This window comes from Sparus aurata, chromosome 4 (assembly GCF_900880675.1).
Source record: "Sparus aurata chromosome 4, fSpaAur1.1, whole genome shotgun sequence".
Lineage (NCBI taxonomy): Eukaryota > Metazoa > Chordata > Actinopteri > Spariformes > Sparidae > Sparus > Sparus aurata.
Genome location: NC_044190.1, coordinates 30,109,208 through 30,136,110, shown reverse-complemented (window position 1 = coordinate 30,136,110; position 26,903 = coordinate 30,109,208). Strand labels below are relative to the sequence as shown.

At 39.0% G+C, this 26,903-nt stretch overlaps 2 protein-coding genes across 10 annotated transcripts; one reads left to right on the top strand and one right to left on the bottom strand.

Moving 5' to 3' along the window:
• Positions 1-383: 383 nt before the first annotated feature.
• Positions 384-9,333, top strand: ctsba (cathepsin Ba). Its single transcript, XM_030415246.1, has 11 exons — positions 384-576; positions 4,375-4,502; positions 4,599-4,684; positions 4,900-5,014; positions 6,696-6,811; positions 6,959-7,044; positions 7,126-7,272; positions 7,361-7,477; positions 7,692-7,820; positions 8,218-8,299; positions 8,548-9,333. Exons 2-10 carry the CDS (start codon positions 4,380-4,382, stop codon positions 8,289-8,291), a joined length of 993 nt encoding a protein of 330 aa, XP_030271106.1. The 5' UTR covers positions 384-576; positions 4,375-4,379; the 3' UTR covers positions 8,292-8,299; positions 8,548-9,333.
• Positions 9,334-16,854: 7,521 nt separating this feature from the next.
• On the bottom strand, positions 16,855-24,384 carry LOC115579905 (homeodomain-interacting protein kinase 2-like). Of its 9 annotated transcripts, none has more exons than XM_030413617.1 (15): positions 24,250-24,384; positions 23,684-23,863; positions 23,208-23,399; positions 22,937-23,118; positions 22,677-22,800; positions 22,166-22,276; positions 21,912-21,992; positions 21,666-21,811; positions 20,155-20,670; positions 19,843-19,931; positions 19,673-19,760; positions 18,402-18,749; positions 17,732-18,125; positions 17,488-17,576; positions 16,855-17,402 (listed from the first exon to the last, which is right to left on the bottom strand). In XM_030413617.1, the coding sequence occupies exons 1-12, from the start codon at positions 24,280-24,282 to the stop codon at positions 18,413-18,415; spliced, it is 2,079 nt and encodes a 692-aa protein (XP_030269477.1). In that variant the 5' UTR covers positions 24,283-24,384; the 3' UTR covers positions 16,855-17,402; positions 17,488-17,576; positions 17,732-18,125; positions 18,402-18,412. The 9 variants fall into 9 exon arrangements, with proteins under 9 accessions (XP_030269477.1, XP_030269478.1, XP_030269479.1 ...); XM_030413618.1 differs by having other exon boundaries at positions 16,855-17,399; XM_030413619.1 differs by having other exon boundaries at positions 18,026-18,125.
• Positions 24,385-26,903: the final 2,519 nt, after the last annotated feature.

The following is a 26,903-nucleotide window of genomic DNA, read 5'->3' as shown; positions in this document are numbered from 1 at the left end:
TCCTTCTGAAACAGGTATTTGCCATTAATCAATCTGATCTGACATTTTCTTTTAATCGCATGAGACAACAGGGTGCAGGCCTTAACTACAATATTATATCAAATGACAAAAACCAAAAGAACAGGTGTAGATATATCAGTATGTCCAACAGATCTCATAGATTGTACTGAGTTGAAGGTGAGGTGGGGACACTGAGGGTGAGTTTCAGCACCACCTGGCGGTTAGATCGATGTATCGCAGCTCGCGTTATCGTCGGTTTAAAAAAAGAATAACACAAAGACTTTCTTGTTTAAACCAGATCCACATCTTTTCTTGTCAGTGAGGAGAAGCCGCCGATGTGACAAAACCAGGAGGACACCCACTGACCGCAGTGGAAAAAGGAAGAGTGGTGCCGACTTTTACCGTCACATGAGCCGCGTTCATGTGACCGCTCACGTGATTGCAGGCATAAATGAGAGCAGAGCAGCGAGTCACAATCACAGTTTGTTTGACTGGAGTCGGACGCTTACTTACATCAGAGAGAGCCCGAAGATTATAACCAAGTTGACACCGACAGCTGATACACTACAGCTACAGGTATGTGATTTATGTTTCTTTGTGTCTTTGCTGTGAACGTCACAGCAAAGACCTCAGCTTTGAACGTTATCAGCCGTTACAGAATGTTTACACGGCGAGTTAGCGGTTAAGCTAGCAAAATATGTAACTGACAAACTAAAACGTTGCCGTAAACAACATGCTAAATGAACATTTTCTGTTAATATTTTTGAAAATTCGATTCATTTGATACAAAGGGAAGTATAATATCCTCACCGTTTGTTTTCAAAGCTCAAACGGTGGTTGTTGTTTTGCACAGACCCGTTTTATGCGTCAGAGGTGATGAGACAAAAAAAATAGGTTTGAAAGCAGGTGACGCTAATTGATCCAAACACACGATTAATTGTCATTTATTAATATTGAGGGCGAATCGAAATGTTCAGGTAAATCTGGGTAAGGCAGCAGCTCAATTAAAGACAGAAATGAACTTAAAACCTAAAGTTAAAATAAATGTGAAACATGATACTGAACCGTCACACGACACGGAAATGGAAAGTGAAAGCAGATTTTTATGGGAGCTGGCTGCAGCCATTCTGCTCTCTGCTTGTAATAAAGAGACTGTTTTTTATTTAGTTATAAACATGACTGTGACACAGCAGAGGACTGGAGCAGGGGACCTGAAGTGGAAATTATCTGGGATTGATTTGTCCTTGCATACAATTGTATTAAACTTACTAAAACCGAATTTCCAGCCCAGACTGTGTCGCAGAAGATGTTCCCATCAGTGCTAAACAAAGGAAATCATAAGCAACTACTTGGCTGGACCGTTTCAACTGTTGAGTAAATCAGGAAAAAGAATGAGGAAGTGAGTTTTATGAGTCAGTAGACAAAGAGAACAAATCTCTATCAGACCTACAGAGCAGGATTACACAGGCTGTAAGATATGTTAAAGGAAAAGTCCAGCAAAAAATGATAATAAAGTCAATATGTTCTCACCGTCATGCTGATGAAAAGTCAGGTGAAAGTTGCGATGTCCGAAAAACATTTTCTGGAGCTTTGAAATGAAACAGCGTTGCAGCATTGTCCTAAACAACTAAAGTAGTTGGGGACTTGTTTTAAAATTCAAAGAAAACTATATAAAATTGCTACATACACCTTGTCCAGCTAAATCCAAGTCTCCAGAAACCCAGAGATCCTGCACTGATGTGAAAATACTTAATTTACAGCCTCTGATGATGTTCATGCACCCACTTCAGATATGGTTCAGATTAGCATTTTAAAGTCTAGATTTGGTATTATAAGATTGTGTAAATATTGCTTTTTGTTTTTTTTTTTTTTTTGCTATGAAGCCCCAGAAATACTGTGTGAACCGCGACACTTAACCCGAACATTAACTACAACACCATATCTAGTCAAGAATATTTCATAGATGTACTATCCGTGCAAAAGAGAGGAAATTATATGCAAAACTTGTGGTTTTGTGAAAGTGGATGTTTTTTACAATTTGAGAGGAAGAGACAACCTGCAGGTGGGAAAGATTTGAGCTATGAAATATTACATTTTCAATCTTTGCTCACTACATCTTGATCTTTCTTACTTCAGGTGTGCATAAACTATAGGATAGAAGCATCTTTTTTTAAAATGCAAAATTATCTCATCCATATTGGCCATGAGGAGGAAGTAATTATTGGTCATCGCTACTGTCTGAAAGTAATCCATATGGTTTATCTTGTCTTCAGAGGTACTTGTCAATACTAATCAGCCATGTCATGTTTGGTGTATGTGTGAAAATTGATAAGATAAGACTATGGGGCGAAAAGTAGTTGAACACAATGTGTGAAGAAACAAAAGTCTTCTCCAGCCGAAAGTCTTTTATCTGTGTTAACACTAACGCACCCATTTCTGTCTTAAACCTCCCACAAAGGAAAACATTGCACAACCCCTCACTCTTTAAAAACATGTTGATTTGGCATCGGAAATAAATCGTCACCACGCTGTAAGAGGTCTTTGACATTTTGGACATGCAGAACCTCACAGCCGTCCATTATGACTCAGCAAGTTCATGTAGCCTTTTGTGAGTCTTGCTTTGACTACTGTGTTGAAAGTAAGTGACGTGAGACTGATTTCTGTGAGGACAGTCATTGGTGCAGGCTGAGGGTTCACTTCTCGAAATTGGATCTAATTGCTTGCTTCAGCAAGTGTGCATGTGATTGTGTGGTTCAACCACTTCTCTAAAATTTGAACTAATTGTCATTTGGATTTTTTCGAGTGGCCCAAATATACATTTTTCTGTCTGAGTTTCCATATTTCGCACCAGCTAATTAATTCAGCCTCACCTGCTGTAAGACCTATTGACCTCTGTCAACCAACATGCAAACATAACCTGATGGCAGAAAAGACATTTCTAATACCCAGCTGAGCAAAGCACTTCTGGTCCTTTCTTTAATTACACAGAGCACCATCTAAAGGATGTTGAGTGTGTCAAAAGACCTGGTTGAGACTTTAAATGAAGGAAGTAAGCTGCTGCAGTGTGATTTCAGGGAACAGATGTCATTGTGTAAGGGGGAATTATTTTTATTTTTTTCTTCTGTCTGTGTGGGTGTTTTCTTTTCTTTTTTTGCTCATGATGTATCATTAGTGACAGTCATGTGATACCAAACCGGTTTCTCTGGAAATCCACATCTCTGACTCTCAGAGAGACCCCTGCTGTTCTCTTTGGATTCCCTTCTGCCATTTGTCTTGTGTGGTAACAGGACGTGTCTAAACATGTGTTCTGGTTATTTTACCTGACAAGACCGGCTCATGTTCTTGAGATAAAAACTATGTGACGGTGTGCAAATGTAATTCTATGAGGTTCATACATAATTCCAGGGAAAATGTTGATTTGGCCTATCTTGTCTGTCTCTGACACATTTGTTCTCGACCCTTGCTCTTTATGCTTTTAGATTGATTAACATTCTCTGCTCTAACTTTTTTAATCAGGAATGCTGCATGTTCGTTCTTCCCATCAGGTTTATAAAGAAGCACAGTGTCTGCACTGGTATCGATTGTAGCTGGCATCCTGCTTATCCTGAGTGCAATAGGCAACATTATGATCTCTAATGGGTCCTTGTCAGCACAGTTTGTCTTTTGTATAATGTGGTCTCGTGTATATACTGTTTGAAATGGAACTTGGTGCATGCCTATATCTAAAAACTGCATACAGCATGAGGAACAGTGAGGACATGTTGTTCGTCATGCTTTTTAAGTGGGAACTGAAACTTTAAAAATCAACACTGAAAGACTTCTGCAGAAGTGAGTGCACTGCTTGTTGAAAGTCCAAAGTTCATTTCTTGTGTATGCGTGTAGATTAACTTCTTGGACATTGGCTGAAATCGCTGGACTGTTTCACTGCATATGTGCCTGCTGATGCAGTGTTTGTGTGTAACCACTAGAAAAGTCTCTGAATAGCATGACTGAGGATAAGAGGGTTGTCTCTGCTCTGAGTACACTGTCATGTTGCACTTGTAGTTGCAGCAAGAGTAATATTTACTCAGCTGTGAACTTTTTTTTTTTTCCCCCTGCCTAGTGTCATGAGTGTATGTAGGTGGGGAATAACCCCGTTTCTTTTGTTTTCAGTCAGAGGGACACATTTTTTGTCATTTGAGGTTCAGTGCTGATCTCTGTTGTAGCTTTGTTTGTGAGACATGTCCCTTCAGACTTAATCTATATGATTCTTCTTGTGTTTTTTGAAAATGTGTTTTTAAATGCTCAGCCGTGGAATTTATGCTGTTACCACAGCTCAAGTATAATTTCAAATGTAAATACTAAATAATCTTGTCCTCTTGTTTTATTTTTCAGTAAAAATGTGGCGTGCAGCCTTCCTGTTATTGGCTGCCAGCTTGTCTGTGAGCCTGGCCAGACCCCACCTCAAACCACTGTCCAATGAGATGGTCAACTACATCAATAAGTTTAACACTACCTGGAAGGTGAGTTTTGTGTGTTGTTTTTTTTTTTTTTTTTTTTTTTAATCCTACCTTGGATTTTAGTGTCAGTGTGTTTGAGCACTTCTATTTCTCCTGCAGGCTGGTCACAACTTTCATAATGTCGACTACAGTTATGTCCAGAGACTCTGCGGTACGATGCTGAAGGGACCTAAACTGCCCGTTATGTGAGTCTCACGACTACTAAAGTATACATGCATATCGGTATGAGTGAGCGCTTGCTTTGTTGTACTTCACCTTATGATTCATGCACCATGTGTATAGAAGAAGTTGTCTGGGTTTTCTGCTCTGTATCTTATCTGCTTACTATAATGGGGAAAGTACATCAAGCTGTAGTAGCACTCAGAAATACTTGACTCAGTAACACCATTTTCCAATTCAGGGTTCAGTATGCTGGTGACCTGGAGCTTCCAAAAGAGTTTGACTCCAGAGTGCAGTGGCCCAACTGTCCCACTCTGAAGGAGATCAGAGACCAGGGCTCCTGTGGATCCTGCTGGGTGAGATTTAAAGACTCAGTGCTCAATTTATGGGACCATGAGGTTCAGGATTAATATTTGTCAGAGGAAAAGAGGTGTTGTTGGTGTGCACTTGAAACAACGAAACTAGGCGGTAGTAGGGTGTTCTTTCCTTAAACCCTCTGTTAATCCTCCTGTTGTCTTTGGGTCAAAAATGACCCTAGACTGTGTTTATCAGCAGAAAAATCCCCTTAAGTGTTTTTTCAACTTGAATTTTTTTATGATTTTTCCTAAAGTGACCCCAACATTAGAAAAAGATAAATATTGCCTTTATTCATATTTCCATGGAAGCTGTGCACCACTAGGGTACAAAGATTGTCTTTGGGCAGTCACAGAGTCAGTTACAGACTACAAAACACACACACACACACACACACACACACACACACACACACAGCTGATTGATCTCAGACAGAACTAAAACTTTCCCACGCAGGTGCCCCATCACCTTTCCACGACCCCATACGCAACTTTTAAAGTTCAAACAGTTTCACACACGACCATCAAGCCGTTATTTACTGACACTTTTACATTCAGAGTGTCTAAACATGCTGCATGTGACAGAACCATCAGTTCTCTCTGTGCTGAAGCCATAAGTGCACGTTTCACTGCTGAACAGGCGGGGGTTTTTTTTAAGATCTCCTGCAAGGCACATTTTGATTTGGAAGACTGAGGAGGTATCTGAAGAGAACTCTTTCATCAACAAATGGCAAGATAACATGGTCCTCATCACCGTATGACAACCAGGGCAGGATGGCAGCACACAATTCCATAAAGATGACTCTAGGTCCCACAAGATATGCGGTTTCCCGTGTTTGGGACATTGCACCTGTTCATCACACCAGCTATTGCAAAAAATCATCCTGGAGATGAAAAATTTTGAGGGTTTAAAAAGAGATGGAGACAGCTGGAAAAGCATGGATGAGATGGACCTGCATGCTTTCATAGCGTTGCTAATCTTAGCAGGAGTTTACAGCTCACAAGACGAGGCCGCATCTAATCTCTGGTATGCAGAGAGTAGAAGGGCAATTTTTCATGCCAAAATGCCACTGAAAGCCTTTGACACTTTCTCAAGAATGATACCGTTTGATAACCATGAGTCAATACCTGCAACGCATGTGACAAACTAGCTGCCATAAGAGAGGTCTGGGACCGGTGGGTGAAGCAGCTGCTGGTTCTCCTGTAGTGGTCGTGGTCATCTTCTCAGATTGCCTTGTTGGTTTGTTATAATATGAATATTATTGGAAGTGCCTTCAGTAAATTGCATTCATAACAACTTTAAGCGCATTTGTGATACTTTTTTGGCCTATACAAGTACTATCTCGATCAATAAACTGTTTACCACCTTGGCGATGATGATGAAAATGCCTATTTTTAGTAAATAAAACATGACAGTGGTGTCCACTAAATGACTTCAGTCTTTCTGCACTGTAAAAAAAAGGAAAAGTCTGATATTCAGTTTCTGATGAATGACAAGCTGCCAAATAGTTTTGGCATTTAAAATGAAATTGCTTTATTTTAGATCTTTAGTGAGAGTGGGTCATTTTTGACTGGAGGACAAGGGGCGTATACAGAATGTGAAGACAGCAAGAGGGTTGAGATAAAGCATAACCCAAAATTGTATTTGTGCGTCTGTGACATACCTTGGTTCTCCTGCCTGCAGGCGTTTGGTGCTGCAGAGGCCATCTCCGACCGTGTGTGTATCCACAGCAATGCCAAGGTCAGCGTGGAGATCTCCTCCGAGGATCTGTTGACATGCTGTGACAGCTGTGGCATGGGGTAAGATACAGAAATGTGTAAAACGTTTTATTACTTGGGAGAGAAAAAAGGTTGGATCAGAACCTCTCTGATGATGATCAGTGAGTGTATAGTGGTCGTCCGTAATGGTGGAAACACTGAGAACATTCTCCTTTGCTCTCTTTTAAGATGTAATGGTGGCTACCCTTCAGCTGCCTGGGACTTCTGGACCAAAGACGGGCTGGTCTCTGGAGGCCTCTATGATTCCCATGTCGGTGAGTTTTCTGTGCGAGAGGCTCCTACTGTGGTACACATTTGTGGTGTTTTCAATTCTGAATGTCTGTTTTTGTGTACAGGTTGTCGTCCCTACACCATCGCCCCCTGCGAGCACCATGTGAATGGCAGCAGACCCCCTTGCACCGGAGAAGGTGGAGAAACACCCCAGTGCATCTTCCAGTGTGAAGCTGGATACACACCAAGCTACAAACAAGACAAGCACTATGGTAAGAGTTTCACCTCCATTGATTAGGGAGGAGTTAGAGTTAAGCATGCTAACATAAGTGCAAAATCCTCACTCGCAGTGTGTTGCAGGTAAAACGTCTTACAGCGTGCTGTCGGATGAGGAGCAGATTCAGTACGAGATATACAAGAATGGCCCAGTAGAGGGAGCCTTTATAGTCTATGAAGACTTTGTGCTTTACAAGTCTGGTAAGTATACATGCAGCAGAACAGACAGATGCGGTATAACACAGAAATAACTGTACAATTGTACACTCACAACCTGCTGAGCACAGATTAAACACTTTGTGGATTTTGCTCAGTGATTCTGTGAAATGTTTCAACGCACTTGATCTCAGAATTCTTCTCATCTGTCCTCTCTGTTGTGTTCTTTGCCTCGTCTGTTTTTCCTCTTTGGCCTCAGGTGTGTATCAGCATGTGTCTGGCTCTCAAGTTGGCGGCCATGCCATTAAGATCCTGGGCTGGGGGGAGGAGGCTGGTGTTCCCTACTGGCTCTGTGCCAACTCCTGGAACACGGACTGGGGTGATAACGGTGAGCAGGGAAACATGTTCTTCTACCTTAACAAACATGCATACAATGATAGTAGCTCTTTATTGTAAAAGGTTGACCTCCTATTTTACACGCATGAAGGAAATGGGACATTAACCTTCAGTATAATGCAGTCTGACACTAATTGGAGCCTCCGGTAACCACACTGATATTAGATTACATTTTAGATGAGACTATTTTTACACTGCAGTATTTCTACTTATGAATAGCTTTCTTCAACAGCGTAATTATCAGTGAATCAACAACTCTGTCATGCATTAATATGTGAAACTCCTCAAACTGTACATACCCGGCAGCTTCACACACCATATGCTCTTACACTTAAGACATGAAGTTGTTTTGTATATGAACTGTCCTCTGGTCTGTTTTTGGTCATCAGGATTCTTTAAGTTCCTGCGTGGATCTGATCACTGTGGTATTGAGTCTGAAATTGTGGCAGGAATTCCCAAGTAAATCCTAAGGTAAGATGACAAAATAACACGTAAAGTATTGGCCGCACCCAAATCTGTGCTTACTGGGTTCCTGTACAATACAACTGCCATTCTGTTGCAATTTCCCTGATGTAATTCATAAACTAGTTAAAAGAATACACAAGCCTCAAAGCCATAAATTGAATGTGGGCCTAGTTTAAAACATTAAAATCCACAACAAATGTCTAAAGAGGATGGATATTGCCTGATGTTGGTGCCTTACTGTTTTCCTCTTGCAGGTTTTGAACAGCAGTGTCCATTACATAATCACTAGAGGGCGACATACTCCAAATGCCTGCTCTGGAACTACTTCAACCGCTTTTAGTCCTGATAGATACAGCCTACTGATCACCTTGCATACTCAGCATGAGGTTTCAGCCACAGACTGAAAAAACTCATGACAGCAACTACGTTTCTGAGCACAAGTCACCATTGTTGAATTGAAGGTATTTTTCTGAATGAGCTTCTGTGAGGTGGTGTTCCTTTTGCCTCTGAAAGCAATCAAACAGTTTCATGAGTGGAAAGGTTGTTTTTTTTTTTTTTCTTTTGACCCACATGTGCATTAATTTTTATCTCAGGTGATTTGCAGCACACTGTCACTGTTGTAGAAATGAACTTGTCCCCCTCTCAAAATTTGTTTGTGCACTGGTGGAAAGCATTAGCCGTCTTGGGTGACGCAGCTCATGATGGAAAGAATTTTCAAGACTCTGCCTATGGCAGCAGAGAAGGTCAGTTTGTTTCATTTTTGATAATGACTTTTTTTTTTTTTTTTTTTACTTTGTATTTAGACTTTTTTTTTTTTTACTTTATTAATCCAACAGTATTTCTCCATATCACGAATGTCACTCTGATTTTTAATTACAATTAGTGCCTGCTAGTGTTTTTTAATCTTCGAGGATCTGATGAGCAATTGAATTTGTTTTTAACATGGGTTGGAATATGGTATGTTTTTATTGTCTGTATTGATCAAACTATTGTCACATAAATTTTGTTCTGAATAAATAAAATATTTGGTTCCCAATTGACAGTTTGTCTTGATTTATGATTTACTGGCGTTTTTTTTTTTTTTTTTTTTTTTTTTTTTTTTAGATGAGTGGATAAGTAGATGGGTATCAAAACTATTCTTGTAGTATTGTAAAACATTGAATGTGTGTGTGCACCCGACCACCCAACAGTGCAAGAAAACTGAGACTGAATGTAAATGGATGGAGAAGCAGTTACCAACTTATTTTTTATTTGAGTAATACTTGCTAGAAATGGGGGGGGGGGGGGTTTAACTTTATGGAACGTAGGCCTACTGATCATGGGATACAAGGCTAAGAAGCAAAAACTCTAAATGTACTCTAAACATTTGCTGTAACCAATAAGCAAATCAACTTCTTTAAAGCAGATTAAATGTTTTTGTATATGGGCGAAAAACAATCATCCAACCTGGATGGTGACATTGCTTCTATTTTTGAAAAAACAAAAACTTTAAAAGAGGCCTTCTTTTCTAAAAATATATCGAAAGTAATCTCTTGGAGAGGCTGAAAACACAACTTAAGTGTTTTTTGTGGTGGTATTTGTCCAGTTCAGGAACAACTGGGAAACTCCAGCCCCCAAAACAGACAACCCAACATATGGCTCTTTACTGTGTGTGAACACTAGTTTCACCTACACTGTTTTTGCTTCAATTTTCTTTTACATAACAAATCATAGAACATGTACACAATAGAAGGAATACAATAAGTAACATACAAATAAACAGGCAAAGTAACAAAATGGGGGTATCCATAAATACAAAGTTTTTTTTTTTTTATAGTTCTGTCTCTAAAGGCGCCATATGTAAGAATGTGGCCAAAAACGGTTACTACACTCAAAATACTGCGGTGAGTCGTATCCGCCTCCCCCTCCACCCCCTCCCCTCCAGACTTGAGGTTGCCAGAGTGGTTGGCGTATCCTCCGTCAGCCTACTTTTCCTTCCTCAATAGAAAGGGTATCAGATGATGGCCCTCTAATACTTGACAGTGATGGAGTTGCTAAGATTTTTTTCCCCAGTCTGTGCCTCTTACTGGGGGTGGAGGTGCTCGGACCCATGTAGCTAAAGAGATGAGCGTTTTATCATAAATGAGTGGCTCTAAGACACACAATTCTGTTCTCTCAGTAAAGATCAAGATGTATTATTATTCATGGTAACGTTAGCTGTTGACTAGGGATGGAATAACGTTATGCATGATATTTGACAGAGCTGTCCTTCATTTTTGCCTCCCCTTTTATAACATGATATAGTTTATGGCGATATACATGCAAAGACCTAAAGAGGACTCGAATTTGGCTAAGTATTTCGTATTGTCAAGCCGCTGCTGACAAACGCGGCTGGAGACCGGATGCCCGTACCAGGACAGTGCTAATGCTACTAGCGTTAGCTGTGCTGCTAACGTTTGTTTCTATGAACGAAAGGAATAACGTTATTACTCGACAGTTCTAAGTATTCGAAATGTCCATCCCCGTCAAGCTATGATGCTAACTTAGTTAGCCAAGCTTAACTTGCCTGTCTAGGAGAAGAGTAGCCAATTCTGCATCCGTTTTCAAATTCCTCTCAGCTTTCAACTGTCTCCACCGTTCAAATGCATCTCCTACATAGACCCTCGCTTTGCCTTGAATTTTATCTTGCCGTTTTTGTGATTCATATCGAGGTCTTTTAGATTTGTTGCCTCCGCCATTGTAGCTCAGTCGTAACTGGCAACCTGTGGCTGCTTAGATTCTACTGACTGCAATGATCTGTAGATGAAGGTGGGTGGCGCCACATGCCAAAACATGATTTCAAAATTTCAACATGATTTGCGGTCTGCAAAAGATTTTTTTTAATGCGAATATTTTGGCTGTACTGTTGTTGTTGGTGAGTTCAGTATGTTATATGAACATTATTCATGAGTCTCTGTGACATATTAAGATGATTTTACAGCCAGTTGCTTTAGATTTCTTACATATTGTACCTTTAAAGTCAGAATTCTGAGAAAAAAGTCAAAAGCCTGTACATTTACATTTTTTTTTAGTACTGACGGAGACTGATTTAGGGACTGTCATTAAATTACTTAGCATAATAGTTATGCTAAGTAATTTAATGACAGTCCCTAAATCAGTCTCCAGTGATTCAGTGCGAGGCTCTGGAGATGAGCTGACCGTCCTCCTGCTGCTAACACTGGGCGAAGTTGCGGCTGGACCCGAATGAATATCTGCTGAATATCCAACCTACAACTAACTTCAACTTCAACAGGATGACTAGGATTTCAGTCACTCAACTTAAACGGTGACTTGTAGAAATTATACAAATAGCAGTTATGACAATAATAATCGATTTCAAGATAACTTAGGGTGTAGTGCTTTCACTGTGTGCAAATTAAATTTGCCATTCGACCGTGATATTAAACCTACAAAAATCATGTCTTTTTTTTTTGCAGCGGCAGCATTGAAAATCCAGCAGCAGAATGCATATAGAGGAAACACTGACACATCAGATAACCTTCAGCAACGATTGCAGGCTCTTTGGTGGAGCTCTGCTTCAATGAAGTTCCGTCGTGACAAATGAGTGGACTTGTGGAGTGACATGAATCAGAGGCACAAAAAGCCTTGACAGCGCCATTATAGCACAACTTGATACATTTTCAAATGTTGAATGATGGTGGACAGCGAGGGACAAATTTGAAACGCAGTCAGATCTGCTGTAGCTGTAAACTGTGTCTGTTTTACTGTTTGGCATTTATGTTCATAGTTATATAGCAAAGTTGGCAAATTTCAGGAGCCTGCCAATGGCTGGTCCATTGGGTTGTTCCTGAGCACTTTTTGCTGTAATGTTCAGATTTACTTCCCATTAAATTGAATTAAAACCCCATTTACAGTTCATGTAAAGCAGCAATAAATTGGTGTGATGAGTTTGTCATACCACAGAAACATGTGTCATTGACCACTGAGCCAAATTTGAAAGATTAAAAAAATTGCTAAGTATATAAAATTAGGTCTTAAAATCATGGAAAAACAAGCATTTCTCTCTGCTGTGAAATGCTGGGGGCGTGTCAGATAGAGGCGCTGGAACCACGCCCACGCGCGGGAGGGGAGCCTCTTCCGTGTACTTACCTTCCATACTTCTTTCATACAGTTACTTTTCTGATAGTTACTTTATTACCACAAGCTCCCAATTACTCCGTCTGCCCAATTTTTTATCAGTTGTGAGGGATAATACCAGCTGTGGAGTAGCTTTAGTGATGAAATAACTGAATCATGTATGCTGCACGCGCACAGAAAATGATAACTCACATATTGACTCTGTCTGAGCTAGCTGCTCCCGTCTCTCTCTGTATAAAAGCAACTATCGTCTGTGAAAAAAAAAACACGCTCAGGACGCTCATTTTAGGTGTCCCTCCGTCCATGTTTTACCTTACACACAAACGTAAAACCCCAGTCTACATATAATTCCTTGTCATAGCTATTTTGGTGCACATAAAATATTACCTGTGGATAATCATTGTGCTGCTAGACTCCACTCAGGAAATGAGGCCAAATCATGTCATGATTACATGCAATAACATTTGCTAACATTACATGGGCATGACAGGATGCACGATGTGAAATCACTTTCAGGATTTGCACCTTCAGCAAAATGCATTTAATTGCCCAAATGTACAATATTTATAACATGAGCACACATTTGCACTCTCTGGCGGGCATGTAATGCCGGTGGCGGAGATGAGAGCACTCGCTGTTGGCGACCAGTGTCAACTAGGGGTGGGCGATTTTTGGTATCGATCCGATACCAAGTAATTACAGGGTCAGTATTGCCGATATCGATACTGATACCGATACTGATACTTTTTACTTGAAAATTCCCGATCATTTAATGATTTTGTACTTTTGCCTTTTAATTAGTTGATCATGATTATGATAATAATAAAAAACAGGATTTTAGTCGAATAAAAAAATAATATTTAACATAATTAAATCTAAAGCTTATCTGCATGTAGCCTAAATAGGAATACTAATGTTCCTTCAACAGATATACAAAAGGGTTATTATATTCTGCCATATTCATCCTTCAGGTTTGAGGTAGGCTACATATCTTAAAATAAGTATATATTTTTGAGTTCCAGTAAAACAATTAAGGGGCACACAGTGAACCTGAGTGAGCAGAGTGAGAGAGGTGGAGAGGAGCATTGCGCATAAGGACTGAGAGAGACGCTGCGATCACACAAACTCTGTGAAGAAATACAAGTGATTTGCTGAACTTATAGAAGAGAAACTACAACAAAAATATCAATCACATCACGCTAGTATCGATCCGATACCAATACTCACCTTGGTATCGATACTATCGATATTTGGATCGATCTGCCCACCCATAGTGTCAACAGACTCTTCAGATGTCCTGACTTTACCTGGTGATAGTTGTTGTAAATATCGGGGGTAAAGTGGACACTGCAGAGACGGGTGATGGTGGTGATTTTGAACTCTCCACAGTAGCTCTGCTTGACAAAATCGATCCACCATTTCGTTATGTTGTAGTCCGTAGGAAACTTAAATAAGCGAACAGTGCCGTTACCCTGCACACTGTGGCATCCAGGAAAGATGCACGAGCGAGGTGGAGGAGACATGACTGGTTAGCTGACTGGTTGACTGGTTAGCTAGCTGCAAACTATGTAAGAGATGCTAGACAAGACTCGACAGTGAGCGGAAGTACCACCTAAGCTAATGCGCTGAATGTATTTATACCGCTTCCGTAGCAGGGCCGGAAGTAACACAGCCATGATTTCTGACCCGCCAATTAAATCCTGAACACAGAAATTTTGAAACACAGTTTGTGAAGCCTTGCTCCAAAATTAAATTCTAGATGGTTGAATGGCTTTTCACATGTTTTAAGGAAATACATTTATGACCTATTTAATGTGTTTAGAAGAAAATGGCTGAATTTGCTTTACACAGACTTGAAAATTGAAAATTAAAATTATGAAAAGTGATTTCAGGTTAAATACAACAGTGGTAGGGACGCAAACCTCCACAAGGAGACTCAAAACTCAACAAAAATAGACCCAGGTCTCTTTGTCTCCACAAACAAACAAAACCTCTAAAAAACTTCAACAAACAATAAAACCTCTAAAAACAATAAAAAACCTCAACAAACACACAAAACCTCTTAGAATAAACACACAAAACCTCTTCAAACAAAAACCTCTAAGAACCTCTTCAAACACACAATTTAAAGGTATCAGAGTAAAGGGGGCTGAATAATTTTGAACACCACACTTCTCAGTTTTTGATTTTTAAAAATGTTTGAAAATCATTTTCCTTCAACTCCACAATCATGCACCACTTTGTGTTGGTTTATCACATGAAATCCCAATAAAATACATTTACGTTTGTGGTTGTAACGTGACAAAGTGTGGAGAAGTTCAAGGGGTGTGAATACTTTTGTACACTGTACATTTCAGACTTAAAGGGTTCATTAACACTTGGTGTCATTATTGTAATTTCCAGTGTTTGCCATGTTGCCCTGTTCAGGTTTAGCTAAATGGCTAAAAGTACATATTGTCTTTATATTGTATGTACTGTTTTAGTTATTTCTTATTTTGTCTTCTAAATATTAAAGGAGTCATCACCTGGTTTTTTTCATATCCAGTCCCTCTTGGATCGCTTTGGATCAATTCTTAAAACTTATTACAATTTTTTTATTTTTTTTTTTAAATCAAACATAGAGCTTGTTCTGACACTTTTTCATACTGCGCCTTCTCACGCGAGATTATGCGCGAGGTTTTGACCAGTCCGGATGTGCATTGTATTAATATGTAATAAGGCGCGCGTTGATTGGCCGCAGGAAGGACAGAGCCGGAATGGGGGGCGAGCCTGCATGCACACACAGACTCCAAAACATAAACAGCCCCCTGTCATGGTGCACACACTAAATGACGAACCTTATGGAATGCAGGCATTTATGTACGAGCCGGAGTCGGAAACCGAACGGGAGAGTGAAGAGGCAGAGAGAGACACATTTACAGCAGGATGTCTCTGAATGGTAAATTCTTTTTTTTTCCTTCTTACTTTTCACACTCGTGTTTTACATGTAAGACCTGAGTTTTAATGCTGGCGGTCACGATGTATGGCGTGAAAATGACAGAGAAATAAGCAGATTCGGCGTGCTCACTCTAGCTGAGGACGGCTGTGAGCCGATGCTTATGCAAGTAGCCTCCTGTGGTAACGTCACCACAGGAGCAGAGTCAAAATCTCGTGCTTTAGGAACGCGCACTATTGTGCGCTATTCCTGTTCGGAAAAAGAGCCAAAGCGAAAAAAATAAGCCACTTTCAAACTCCAGCTTTTCAGGCAAGTTTCAACAGAGGTCCAACACCAATATGCATGATTTAACGAGAGAAATTGCGATTTCCGGGTGATGACTCCTTTAACAGTGCAGTTTGCAGAGGGCAAGAAAATACTGTTCGATAGAAGACATTTACTCAAACTGTTTAAGTAAGCTGCACTCAATATTTTCAAGCCAATCCGTTGCCACAAAGATTTTAAGTTTTGAGTGAGATAATTTTGAGTTTTTTTATGTGTTTGATTTAAGATTAAGAAAAAGAATACAAAAGAGACTAATACATTTTAAGTTTAGTTAACATAAAATATTGTTTTGTGTACTTACTTTTTGAAGTTATGTTTACTTCATCCCTTAGAAGAGATGAATGAAAACTTTTAAGGCACATTAATTGAATATATTTAAGTTGACATAATAAGCACTTTGATTTAACTGTGATCTAAAGCCATATGTAGAATGCAATCCAAACATTTACACTCTCAAAACATTTGACTTTTAAGTTTATTAACTTAAAAAGTTTCAGGCAATCAGTGCATTATTTTTTTTGAGTTCTGTGAACTTATCAGGGTTTACGGCATGTTCTATATTACAAACTGATAAGTGCACATTGAGACACAATACATACATATACACACATATATATACACACACACACACACACACACACACATATATATATATATATACACACACACACACATATATATACACACACATATATATATATACACACACACACACACACACACACATATATACATATATATATATATGGTATATTACAATACAAGGATTTTAGTACTGCTGATTTCCACTAATGGTCAGAGTTGAAAACCATATTTTACTATTTTTACCAAGTTTTTTTCCGTGTAAAAACTGTGCTGTTTTGCTGTGTAATTAAAATAAAAATCATGTTTATTATATGGCGAAACAGTGTTTTTTTTTTTTTTGTATAGTAAAAATGTGGAATCATATGGTAAATTTTCGACTCAAACTCAGACATAAAAATCACAGTACTAATATCTTATTACCATAATATTAGAAAAAGTTCTGCCATATTTAATACAGTAAAATTCTGGCAACCACAGCTGCCAGTTTTTTTTTGCTGTAAAATTAATAGATTTCTTTTTTTACAGTGAAAGGTCCTGTGACCCATTGGCTCAAACCCAATGCCAAACTGTCTTCCTATACTGTTTCAATGAGACACAATTCTTTATGTTGAACTTTAATGATTTTCTTTTCTTGTTTTTTTTTCTTGTTTTTTTTCAATATTTCAAATAAAAATTCAACATTTTCATCAATAGGCTCCATGTAGACTCAGCATTTTTGACAATAGCTTCCAGGTCATGTGACCCATTGATGCGACATCAGTGCCTAATTGACTTCCTATACTAGTAGAATTAGACAAACCTCTTCTAATTGGATCTTACAGCTGTTTCTATTTTCTATTGAGATTTTGAGAAAAATCTGCATTTTTGTCAATAGGCTTCATGTAGACCCAGAGGCCCAGAAAAAAGCCAGTACCTTCTGCTGTGAAGCCACAACGTCAAAATTGACCACTAAGCCACCATGCTGCCCTTGGAAGATCTATGAGGGGTTTGATTGCACAACTCCCCAGAAGCCCAGAAAAACATGCAAAGAAACCCTACACAACATCACACATCCCTAATCAATGGAGGACACACAGCAGCTGAAAGTCTTCCTCAACCAAGAGACAACGCGTCTGAAGCAATTCTTCTTGTTCTTCGGCTCGGTGTCTTCTGAAAATCAAAGGCCATTTAAAACCCCAGCCATACTCGAGAATGCACAACAATTCAGACGCAAGTGGAGGTGAATGTTACTTACCACATGTGGTTGAGTCCTCAGATGTCTTCCTGTTACTGTCGGTGTTGTTCACTGAGGATTGTGACGTCTTGTTCAGTCCAACCTGAAAACTAAACACACAAGAAAAGGTTAGAGTGTTAGTCGTGTAAATGTCATCACATCTCAATGCTGCAACAGGGAATTTTGAAATTTTGCTGATTCTGGTGGCTTCTGAGGACCAAATCAGTATGATCATTAAATTCATAACCAGAGGAAATAATCTTACCTGATGGGAGGGAATGTGCTGTATATCTGTTATGGGGCATTCAGGCGATATGGGGACTTTTACAAGCAAATATTGACATATGATTGTCTGCAATCAGATCTGTCCCTGAATGAGCTGCATCTTTTTTTTCAAACATATTTTATGTATGTAGGAAAAACCGGAGTGCCCGGAGGAAACCACGCAGATACAGGGAAAATGAGCAAACAATGCCAATTTTGATTGGAAAACTCCCCAGAAGCCCTGAAAACCATGGGATAAAAACCCTACACAGAACATTACTTCACACATCCCTACACAATGGGGGCAACACGGCAGCTGAAAGTCTTCCTCAACCAAGAGACAAAGCGTTTGAAGCAATTCTTCTTCTTCCCCTTCTTCTTTGGCCCGTCACCTTCTGAAAATCAAAAGACATTCAAAACTCCAGCTGCACTTCAGAATGCACAACAATCAAAAGGTGAGAGTGTTATACGTGTGAATGTCATCACATCTCAAAGCTGCAACAAGGAATTTTGAAATGTTCTTAATTGTGGAGGCTTTTGAGGACCAAACTGGTTTGATCATTGAATTCCTCCTGTGATAAAGATCTTAATCTAGCTATCGTGTGGATTTGATTTAGAAGTGAATAAAAGATAAAGGCAACAGATTGTGATACTATTTTTGATCTTCTTACCTAACTGGAATCTACTGATCTTCCAGCAGCGTTGTGTTCTCGGCTGTCGCAGGTCGAACCAGGATCACACCTGATGGAAGAATTTCTGGAGATGGAGTGCAGTCATCCGGTTGAAAGATACTGCTTTCTTCATCCCTCAGTGGAGCAGCAGTAGGCTCACTGACTGTACTCTCCTGATCTTCCAGCAGTGTTGTGTTCTCGGCTGTCGCAGGTCGAACCAGGATCACACCTGATGGAAGAATTTCTGGAGATGGAGGGCAGTCGCCTGGTTGGATGTTACTGCTGTCTTTACCATCCGGGGCAGCAGCAGGAGGCTCACATTTAAAGTCCTCACTTAAAGTCTGGACACTAAACATGAAAACACACACACAGAATTAGCTTGTTATTGTCACGAGGTACTCAGTCATCCAGGTCATGGTACATCTAAGGGATGTATCATATGTAACAGTTTCTTTAAAGCGAAACTCTCGCCAAAATGCTACCCAGGCATTTTTGTGAATGTATATGAGTCAAACTTTCATGTAAAACATTCATACATTTATGGATATTAACAAAACTCCATAAATGATTTGCCAATGATATGGGAAGCATTAAAATGTTGCCTCAGAGGGGAGCGAATTAAGATCGGTAGCTTCAAGAAGAAGATACAGCAGCAAGAGGAAAGCAAATTGTTAACAAAAATTTAAGCTGTTACAAAGTTCACTGTCAAACAAATAAAATGACATAAAATTAAATTTCTAGTATGAGATTACTAAATGACTCGATATCCTCCAATCCAAATCAAATAAAAAAAACTTTTACTGAATTTTACAAAAACCTTTATGAGTCTGAAGGTGATGATAACCCTGAGTCACTAGAAAAGTTTTTTAATAATGTAAAGCTTCCCTCCTTAACAGAAGAGGAAAAACACACATTAGAGCAGCCCATAACTCTATCTGAAATAAATCAGGCAATTGTCCTCTTGATATTTCTTTTGAGGTTGCTTATGAAGTTTGTAGTTATAGTGCCTGAGACCATTTAAGGGGCGGGGGTTTCCAAGGGACTGGAAGCATGCTATTTGTTTGTCTGCTTGTGTTTCTGTTTGTTTTTGTTGGTTGTTTTTTGTTGTTGCTGTTATGCGTTTGATTTTTCATATAGTACTATTATTATTATTTGGAATATGTTTGTGTGGGTATAAGGACGTATGTGTATGCATCCGTGTTAATAAAAATAAAAAAACCTTCATGTAACAGCATAATTATGACGAAAGAGGCACTTAAGATTTAACGTACCGGCAGAGGAAAGTCTTCCTCAACCAAGAGACAACTGGTCTGAAGCAATTCTTCTTCTTCTTCCCCTTCTTCTTTGGCCCGTCATCTTCTGAAAATCAAAGGACATTTAAAACTCCAGCCGCATTTCAGAATGCACAATTCAGACGTAAGTGGAGGTGAATGTTACTTACCACATGTGGTTGAGTCGTCAGAAGTCTTCCTGTTACTGTCGGTGTTGTTCACTGACGACTGTGACGTCTTGTTCACTCCAGACTGAAAACTAAACACACAAGAGAAAAGGTTTGAGTGTTAAACATGTGAATGTCATCACATCTCAAAGCTGCAACAAGGAATCTTCAATTTTTGTTGATTCTGGAGGCTTTTGAGGACCAAATTGGTATGATCATTAAATTCCTCCTTAATCTAGCTATCGTGTGGATTTGATTTAGAAGTGAGTAAAAGATAAAGACAATACATTGTGATACTATTTTTGATCATCTTACCTAACTGGAATCTCCTGATCTTCCAGCAGTGTTGAGTTCTCAGTTGAACTGTGGGGTAGAACCAGGATCGCACCCGATGGAAGAATTTCTGGAGATGGAGTGCAGTCATCTGGTTGGATGTTACTGCTGTCTTCATCCCTCAGTGGAGCAGCAGTAGGCTCACTGACTGTACTCTCCTGATCTTCCAGCAGTGTTGAGTTCTCAGTTGAACTGTGGGGTAGAACCAGGATCGCACCCGATGGAACAATTTCTGGAGATGGAGTGCAGTCATCTGGTTGGATGTTACTGCTTTCATCATCCCTCAGTGAAGCAGCAGTAGGCTCACTGACTGTACTCTCCTGATCTTCCAGCAGCGTTGAGTTCTCAGTTGAACTGTAGGACCAAACCAGGAACGCACCAGATGAAAGAATTTCAGAAGATGGAGTGCAGTCATCTGGTTGGATGTTACTGCTGTCTTCATCATCCAGGTCAGCGGCAGGAAGCTTCCATTTAAAGTCCTCACTTAAAGTCTGGACACTAAACATGAAAACACACACACAGATTTATCTCGTTATTGTCATGAGATACTCAGTCATCAAGCCAGGTCATGGTACATCTAAGGGATGTATCATAGGTAACAGATTCTTTAAAGCAAAACCCTCGCCAAAATGCAACCCAGGCTTTATTTGTGAAAATATATGAGTCAAACCTTTGTGTAAATGCATAATAACAAAGAAAGAGGCACTTATAAGATTTACTGTATTTTTGTTTTTGGGCAAGCTCATTTTCAATGGAGTGCGGGGATACTCTTGCGCTAGCATCAAAACTGCTATTTTTAAAACCCAAAGGAGGCTCAACATAACGTGAAACTTTGCTCGTAGTATCACCAGGGTCTCTACACATAAACACGAGCACTGAGAACATTGTTTGTGTACACAGAGATTACCAAAAAGCAAGTTTTTCTACCCACTCACCTTAGGAGTAGCTTGTTCCGCTATGACTCGTCATGGCAGCCGAGAAGTATTGACCTCAGAATGCGACATAACCTGGAGGACAGTTAAGGTGGAAGGCTACTGTCTCCTGGGAAAAACGCAACATGCAATCTTACGTGGCTTTTCCAACTTTTTATTATCTGAGTTTTCCAAAAACTCTCTTTTTGGTAAACTCTGTGTACACAAACAATGTTCTCAATGCTCGTGTTCATGTGTAGAGACCCTGGTGATACTATGAGCAAAGTTTCATGTTGTGTCGAGCCTTCTTAGTGTTTTATAAACAGCAATTTTGATGCTAGCATAAGAGTGCCCAGTACGCCATTGAAATTGAGCTTGACCCGAAAACAAAAATACAGTAAATCTTATAAGTGACTCTTTTGTCACAATTATGCTTTCACATGAAGGTTTGACTCATATATATTCACAAAAAAAAAAAAACCTAGGTTGCATTTTGGCGAGAGTTTTGCTTTAAGATGTTTCACCTCTCATTCAAAAGGATTCTTCAGTTCTTCACACACACACACAGACACACACACATACTTCGGGAAGCCTCTAATGAATGGATGAGTGAGGATTTCACAGGGAGTGATCCTCTCATCTGCATCAAATGCCAGCATGGCCTTCAGGAGCTCGATACACTGCTCTCGCTCAACAGCCTCATTGTTGTTTTCTTCCTCCAGACGCATCTAGTTAAGGAAACATCAGTCAAATTCACCACCAGTCAAGTCATCCTCATGATCATGAAAAGACAATCAATAGTGACAAAGAAATTTAATTCACACTTACTGCTTTCAGTTCATCCAGACATTTCAACCCATGTTTGTATTTGGTTAGTTTATGGGGAAGTTTATAAAATTCCCAAGGAGTCTAAAAGAACAATCAAAGTGTTTGTGTTTCAACTGTTGAATGTTACAAAATTTAAGATAGATAGATAGATAGACAAATAGATATATATATAGATAGATAGATAGATAGAAACATATAGACTGATAAAAGATTAAATAACTTCTGTAAAGGCCAGAAAAGGTTCATTGTTGTACCTTGATCCTCCAAACTCCTCCATCAGTTTTTGTGAAGAATTTCTTTGCTCGGTCACACTTGTCAAGAAGATGGTCCGCTGGCTTACCAAGGAGTTCAACAATTTCCAGCATCTGCAGATTAAACAGAGAATTACATCAAAATATGGATAAGCAAGCAAAATATTGTTCTGACGAGGGCAAAGTAATGACCCGCCCTCATCTTAATAGCCTGCTTGGTTGGGTAAGAATATAAGGGCAAGCCAATCAGAGGCCGCGCAGGGCAGTTTATCCTGGAATGCTTCTGTTCTCTTTGTGACAACATGCTAATGCTAAAACCTCAGATTGTAGCTAAGGTAGAACAACTGTTGTTCATTACCTATTTTCTTTAAATATCTTTTTGATTCCCTCTACATACACTCATCATACAAGTCGAATGTACATGGAGCCTTACCTAGAGAAAAAACACGAGCACAAGTGAAGACATACAAGGACGAGTAATTGACAAATTGTCTGTCAATAGTAGAAGACTTACTGTTTCATATTTACTGTGTCCTATGAACGGATCAAAACCACAGATCATCTGGAACATGACACAGCCCAGGGACCACATATCACTGGCCTCAGTAAATTCACCGCTCAAAAAAACTTCTGGGGGCCTGAATGTGAAAAGGAAACATTACAGGATGTTTACACTAGGACATGTTACAGAGAGGAAGCACACAGCTGCTACTTCATGGTAAAAATGGTAAATTACTAATTCTCTCCAATATACTAAAACAAATGATGTTTTACATGTTTTGGAATGGTTGCGCTCCTCTGTATTTCTTGGCCTTTGACATGGGAATGGCCAGACCGAAGTCTATCAGCTTGACTTTAAAGGGTCGCCGGTCGCCATCATCCATCATAATGTTGTCCCATTTGACATCAGTGTGGATCACCCCGATCCCCTTCAGTGCATCAAATGCTGTGGCCAACTGAAAGTACAAGGTAGGTTAGAACGGACTCAAACCTAAAACTGAGTGTACATTGCTTTGCCCTCCATCTGATGGTGCTGTGTTCATACCTGTTGGATGATGGTTCTGATGTCACTCAGAAGCATAGGGGCAAATTTGTTCAGATCCATGTATTCATATAGGCTTATGTCCAGTCTCTCAAACACAATCGCTGGTCCATATTTGGCCGGGTAATGTTCTATATACTTGACAATGTTGCATTTGTCAAGGTTGTGGTACATGATCGTTTCCAGAATTTCGATCTGGAGACACAGGCAAGTTTGAAATGATTAGTTTTATCAGCTGATTAATGTGTTAGTCTTGGAGAGCGCTGAAAGGTAGAGCTTCATCTTGTGGTGCTTAAAACTTAGTGTACATATAATCACTTTATCTTTGCATATTAATGTTTTCAGATAGCTTTATATTTTAAGGTCATTTAATTACAGTAAGTTAGAGAAATTGCTTTTTTGCACGAGGCACTTACTGCACCTTTGACTTTACAATATCTTTTACAAGTGTGAACATCAAAATCAACAAAGTTTCCCACCTCATTCTCGCTGGAAAGATTCCAGCCCTTTGGAATCTTTATAGACACAATTTTGAAGGTCTCCCTGTTAATACAGTTCACCACCACCGAAAAGCCGCCCTCTCCCGATTGTCTGATATAGTTGTATTTCTCGGGTATTACGAATAAACAAGGTTTTTTGTAAAGACCTTTATGTAATTCCTGAAAAAAGAATGATGAAAAGAAGAAAAGCGAGAAGTTATTTTCATTCCCTTTGAACATAACCATGTTTCAGATATTGTGCTATTGTGATATCTGACAAAACATGTTAGACCACTGTTTTAGATCGATAGATATTTCATTTATCCCAAGGGAAATTTTAGGTCTTTACATAGATAGGCATATATTTACTTCATATTCCACATTTCATTAATCATCTGATTGTCTGTGGTCTAAGATGAATTAAGTTTATTTCCACTAAAAGTTTACATTCAGCAAGTTTGACATTTAAAATCTATTTAATTTACACAGACATACAGACTCCCTCTCTGACATTTGATTGCAGGGAAATAACTAAACAATTCTCAATATTATCAATTCATCTCTACCAGGCAAAAACTTGCACAGATAAAAATCCACATCTTAATGGTTGAAGACAGTAAACCTCTCTGGATCACTTCTAGGATGTACTGATAAGCTTAATTTTGTAAGCAGCCCTTAAGTAGCCAGACACAGAGAACATTCTGTGATCAAAGCATCAAAGGTTCCCCAAAGTTCCGGTCAAAGCAAAATATTCTTCTAGCAACAGTTTGAATGTAAACACCATCTACGTCTCATTTCACCGTTGCCATGTAATATTTTTCAACATTATTTTATACCACAATGTTTTATGATCCTTGTTAGTTAACATTTTATAACAACTATCATTAGGAATGGTTAGATTATAATGAATTAAGACATTAGTGATTGTAGTTGTACAGCAAAATGTGATATTGAGTCACAAAAGTTAATATTCATTTCGATGTAAACACATAATGAAATACTTTATAAACCATTTATTAAACAATTGGAAATATTTACAAACAGCAGTTGAAACTTTATGCTGACCGTCCAGGCAGTGTTCACAGAGGAGCTCCACAGTGTTTATTAATCATTTACAAAGTTTTATAAACATCCCTTGCGATGTTAGAATAATCAATTGCTTAGTAAATGCTTTATAAAACCATTTCATTGTTGACAGTGAATAAACTGTTAATTAAAGTTATATTAACTATAATTTGACAATGTATTTATTGTGGTTATTATAAAGTGTGTCCCTTTAGTTTGGGATCTGCTGTTTTTACTCTTTTTCCTTTTCTGTGAGGCACTTTGTAACGTTGTTAAGAAAGGGCCTATATAAATAAAATGTTCTTTTTTTATCATTGGTACTATCATTATAGTGTAGTATTCTTTACTTCTACGCAGATGAAATGATGACTGGGCTATAAATGGCTGTCAGTTCACTTTACACAGCAAAGGTTCTGTTCGTATGTTGAGAAAATTTGATTTTGATTTTGTCTATTTTTATTTACAAGATTATCTAAGATTACATGAGTGAATTATAAAGAAAAGAAATACACTGGCTATGTCCCCACCAATGTCAAAATCAAACCTACACCCTTGCTGCTTGTCCTAACTGAACATTACTCTAATTTCAATCGGTTTCCATTTCTACATTTATCGTTAAAGTTGTACCTCCGTGATATGATTAGATTATCAGCTTTTTCCTGCCTCAAACTGTTCTTTTAAAATCAACCAATAAAAATCCAGCATCAGTCGACCTTGAGTAGTAACTAGGATTAAAGTGCAAGAAATGCTTATCTTGTTTCTGCAGTGTAATCCTGCTAACATGACTCACATAGTTTAAATAATTTCCCAGTCTGGGATCATTAAAGTAATTCTATCTATCTATCTATCTGTCTATAGTTTAAATAATCCCCTCTACAAATCACCTTGTGATTGTAAGTCATCTTGTAAACTGTCAAAGTTAAGCTTCGCAGCAAAACTTGATATCATATATATCAAATATACTAAGTGCTAAGTGTTACTATCATATTGTAGTGAGGTGGAGTACTATTGCCACCTACTGACCTTTCTTGATATTGTAGTTTCAAAAGGCCCACCATCATCTGCAATCATTTCAATACAATGTTTTTTTTTCTTTTTTTTAAATCCCTGCGCATGTATCCTGACACACACACACACACCGACACCGACACACACACACACACACACACACACACACACGTGTGTTCGGGCTCAGGATCTTGCTTTAACCCCTCTTTCTCCTGTGGTGCCTTTCAACAGCCTCTCTCCTATCTTTACTGTTTAATAATCTACGGTATATGTGCACTATTCTTAGATCTTAAGCACAGAGTTTGATTACCGACAACAGTGCTGCCAGCTGTAGTAGCAACAGTTGTAGTGCTACAAAGGTAGGTCTAACTTGTTCTGTCAGCGTGGAATGCATTCAGATAAAAAGCCTTTGGAATAATTGAAAGTCCATCATCTGATTGGCGATAAAGTGAGGCATGTCTTTACTGATGGAGCCATTCCCAACAGGTTCCCTTAGCCAAGGCCCACTTTCTGGTTCGGGCAGCTGAAGGACACAAACAAGAGTAGGGATGGTTGAGAATATGCTGCTGATGTAAATGAGAAGTTTTGGAAATGTTGTTTACATGCATGTGATTTTTGCTTGACCAGTAATGGACTTTTGAGGCCAATACCAGTATTGAGATTTGTTTGTTTATATCAGCCATAGCCACATTTTTAACATTAACGTAGCGTTCCGAAGTGTAAAGGGCTCCTTAAATCACTCTTTCTTGTTTACAAAAACTCAAGAAAACGCTTTGGAAATAAGCAAAACACTCCTCTTATTCTCTCTTCTCTCACCCACGAACTCTGTAACAACACCATTGCCTCTTGAAGACGTCACACTCGTGTGCCCCACTCTTTCATTAACAAACAGTTTTGATACAAATACCTTTGATTTTATCCAGGCTAGTAGCATGACTATGAATGGCAATGTTAGATTGTCAGGTGGTAGAGTGTCCCTTTTTTTTCTCCATAAATCCAAGGTGGAAACCCTAGCACTGGGACGAAGAGGATTTAATGTCCAGGCTAGCTGGTTAGCATGCTAACTGATATCAACATTGTTGTTCCGTCACAATCTGTTAATGATTTTAGTTTGGATGTTTACAACACATTTTCTATTGCACCTTTA

Coding starts and splice junctions, on each gene's coding strand:
- ctsba (XM_030415246.1), top strand. CDS start 4,380: ATGTGGCGTGCAGCCTTCCTGTTATTGGCTGCCAGCTTGTCTGTGAGC. Junction 6,812..6,958: donor TGTGACAGCTGTGGCATGGG/GTAAGATACAGA, acceptor CTCTCTTTTAAG/ATGTAATGGTGGCTACCCTT. Junction 7,273..7,360: donor CAAACAAGACAAGCACTATG/GTAAGAGTTTCA, acceptor AGTGTGTTGCAG/GTAAAACGTCTTACAGCGTG.
- LOC115579905 (XM_030413617.1), bottom strand. CDS start 24,282: ATGTGGATTTTTATCTGTGCAAGTTTTTGCCTG. Junction 22,277..22,676: donor GACACAGTAAATATGAAACA/GTAAGTCTTCTA, acceptor TTTAATCTGCAG/ATGCTGGAAATTGTTGAACT. Junction 21,993..22,165: donor GAGGAGTTTGGAGGATCAAG/GTACAACAATGA, acceptor TTGTTCTTTTAG/ACTCCTTGGGAATTTTATAA.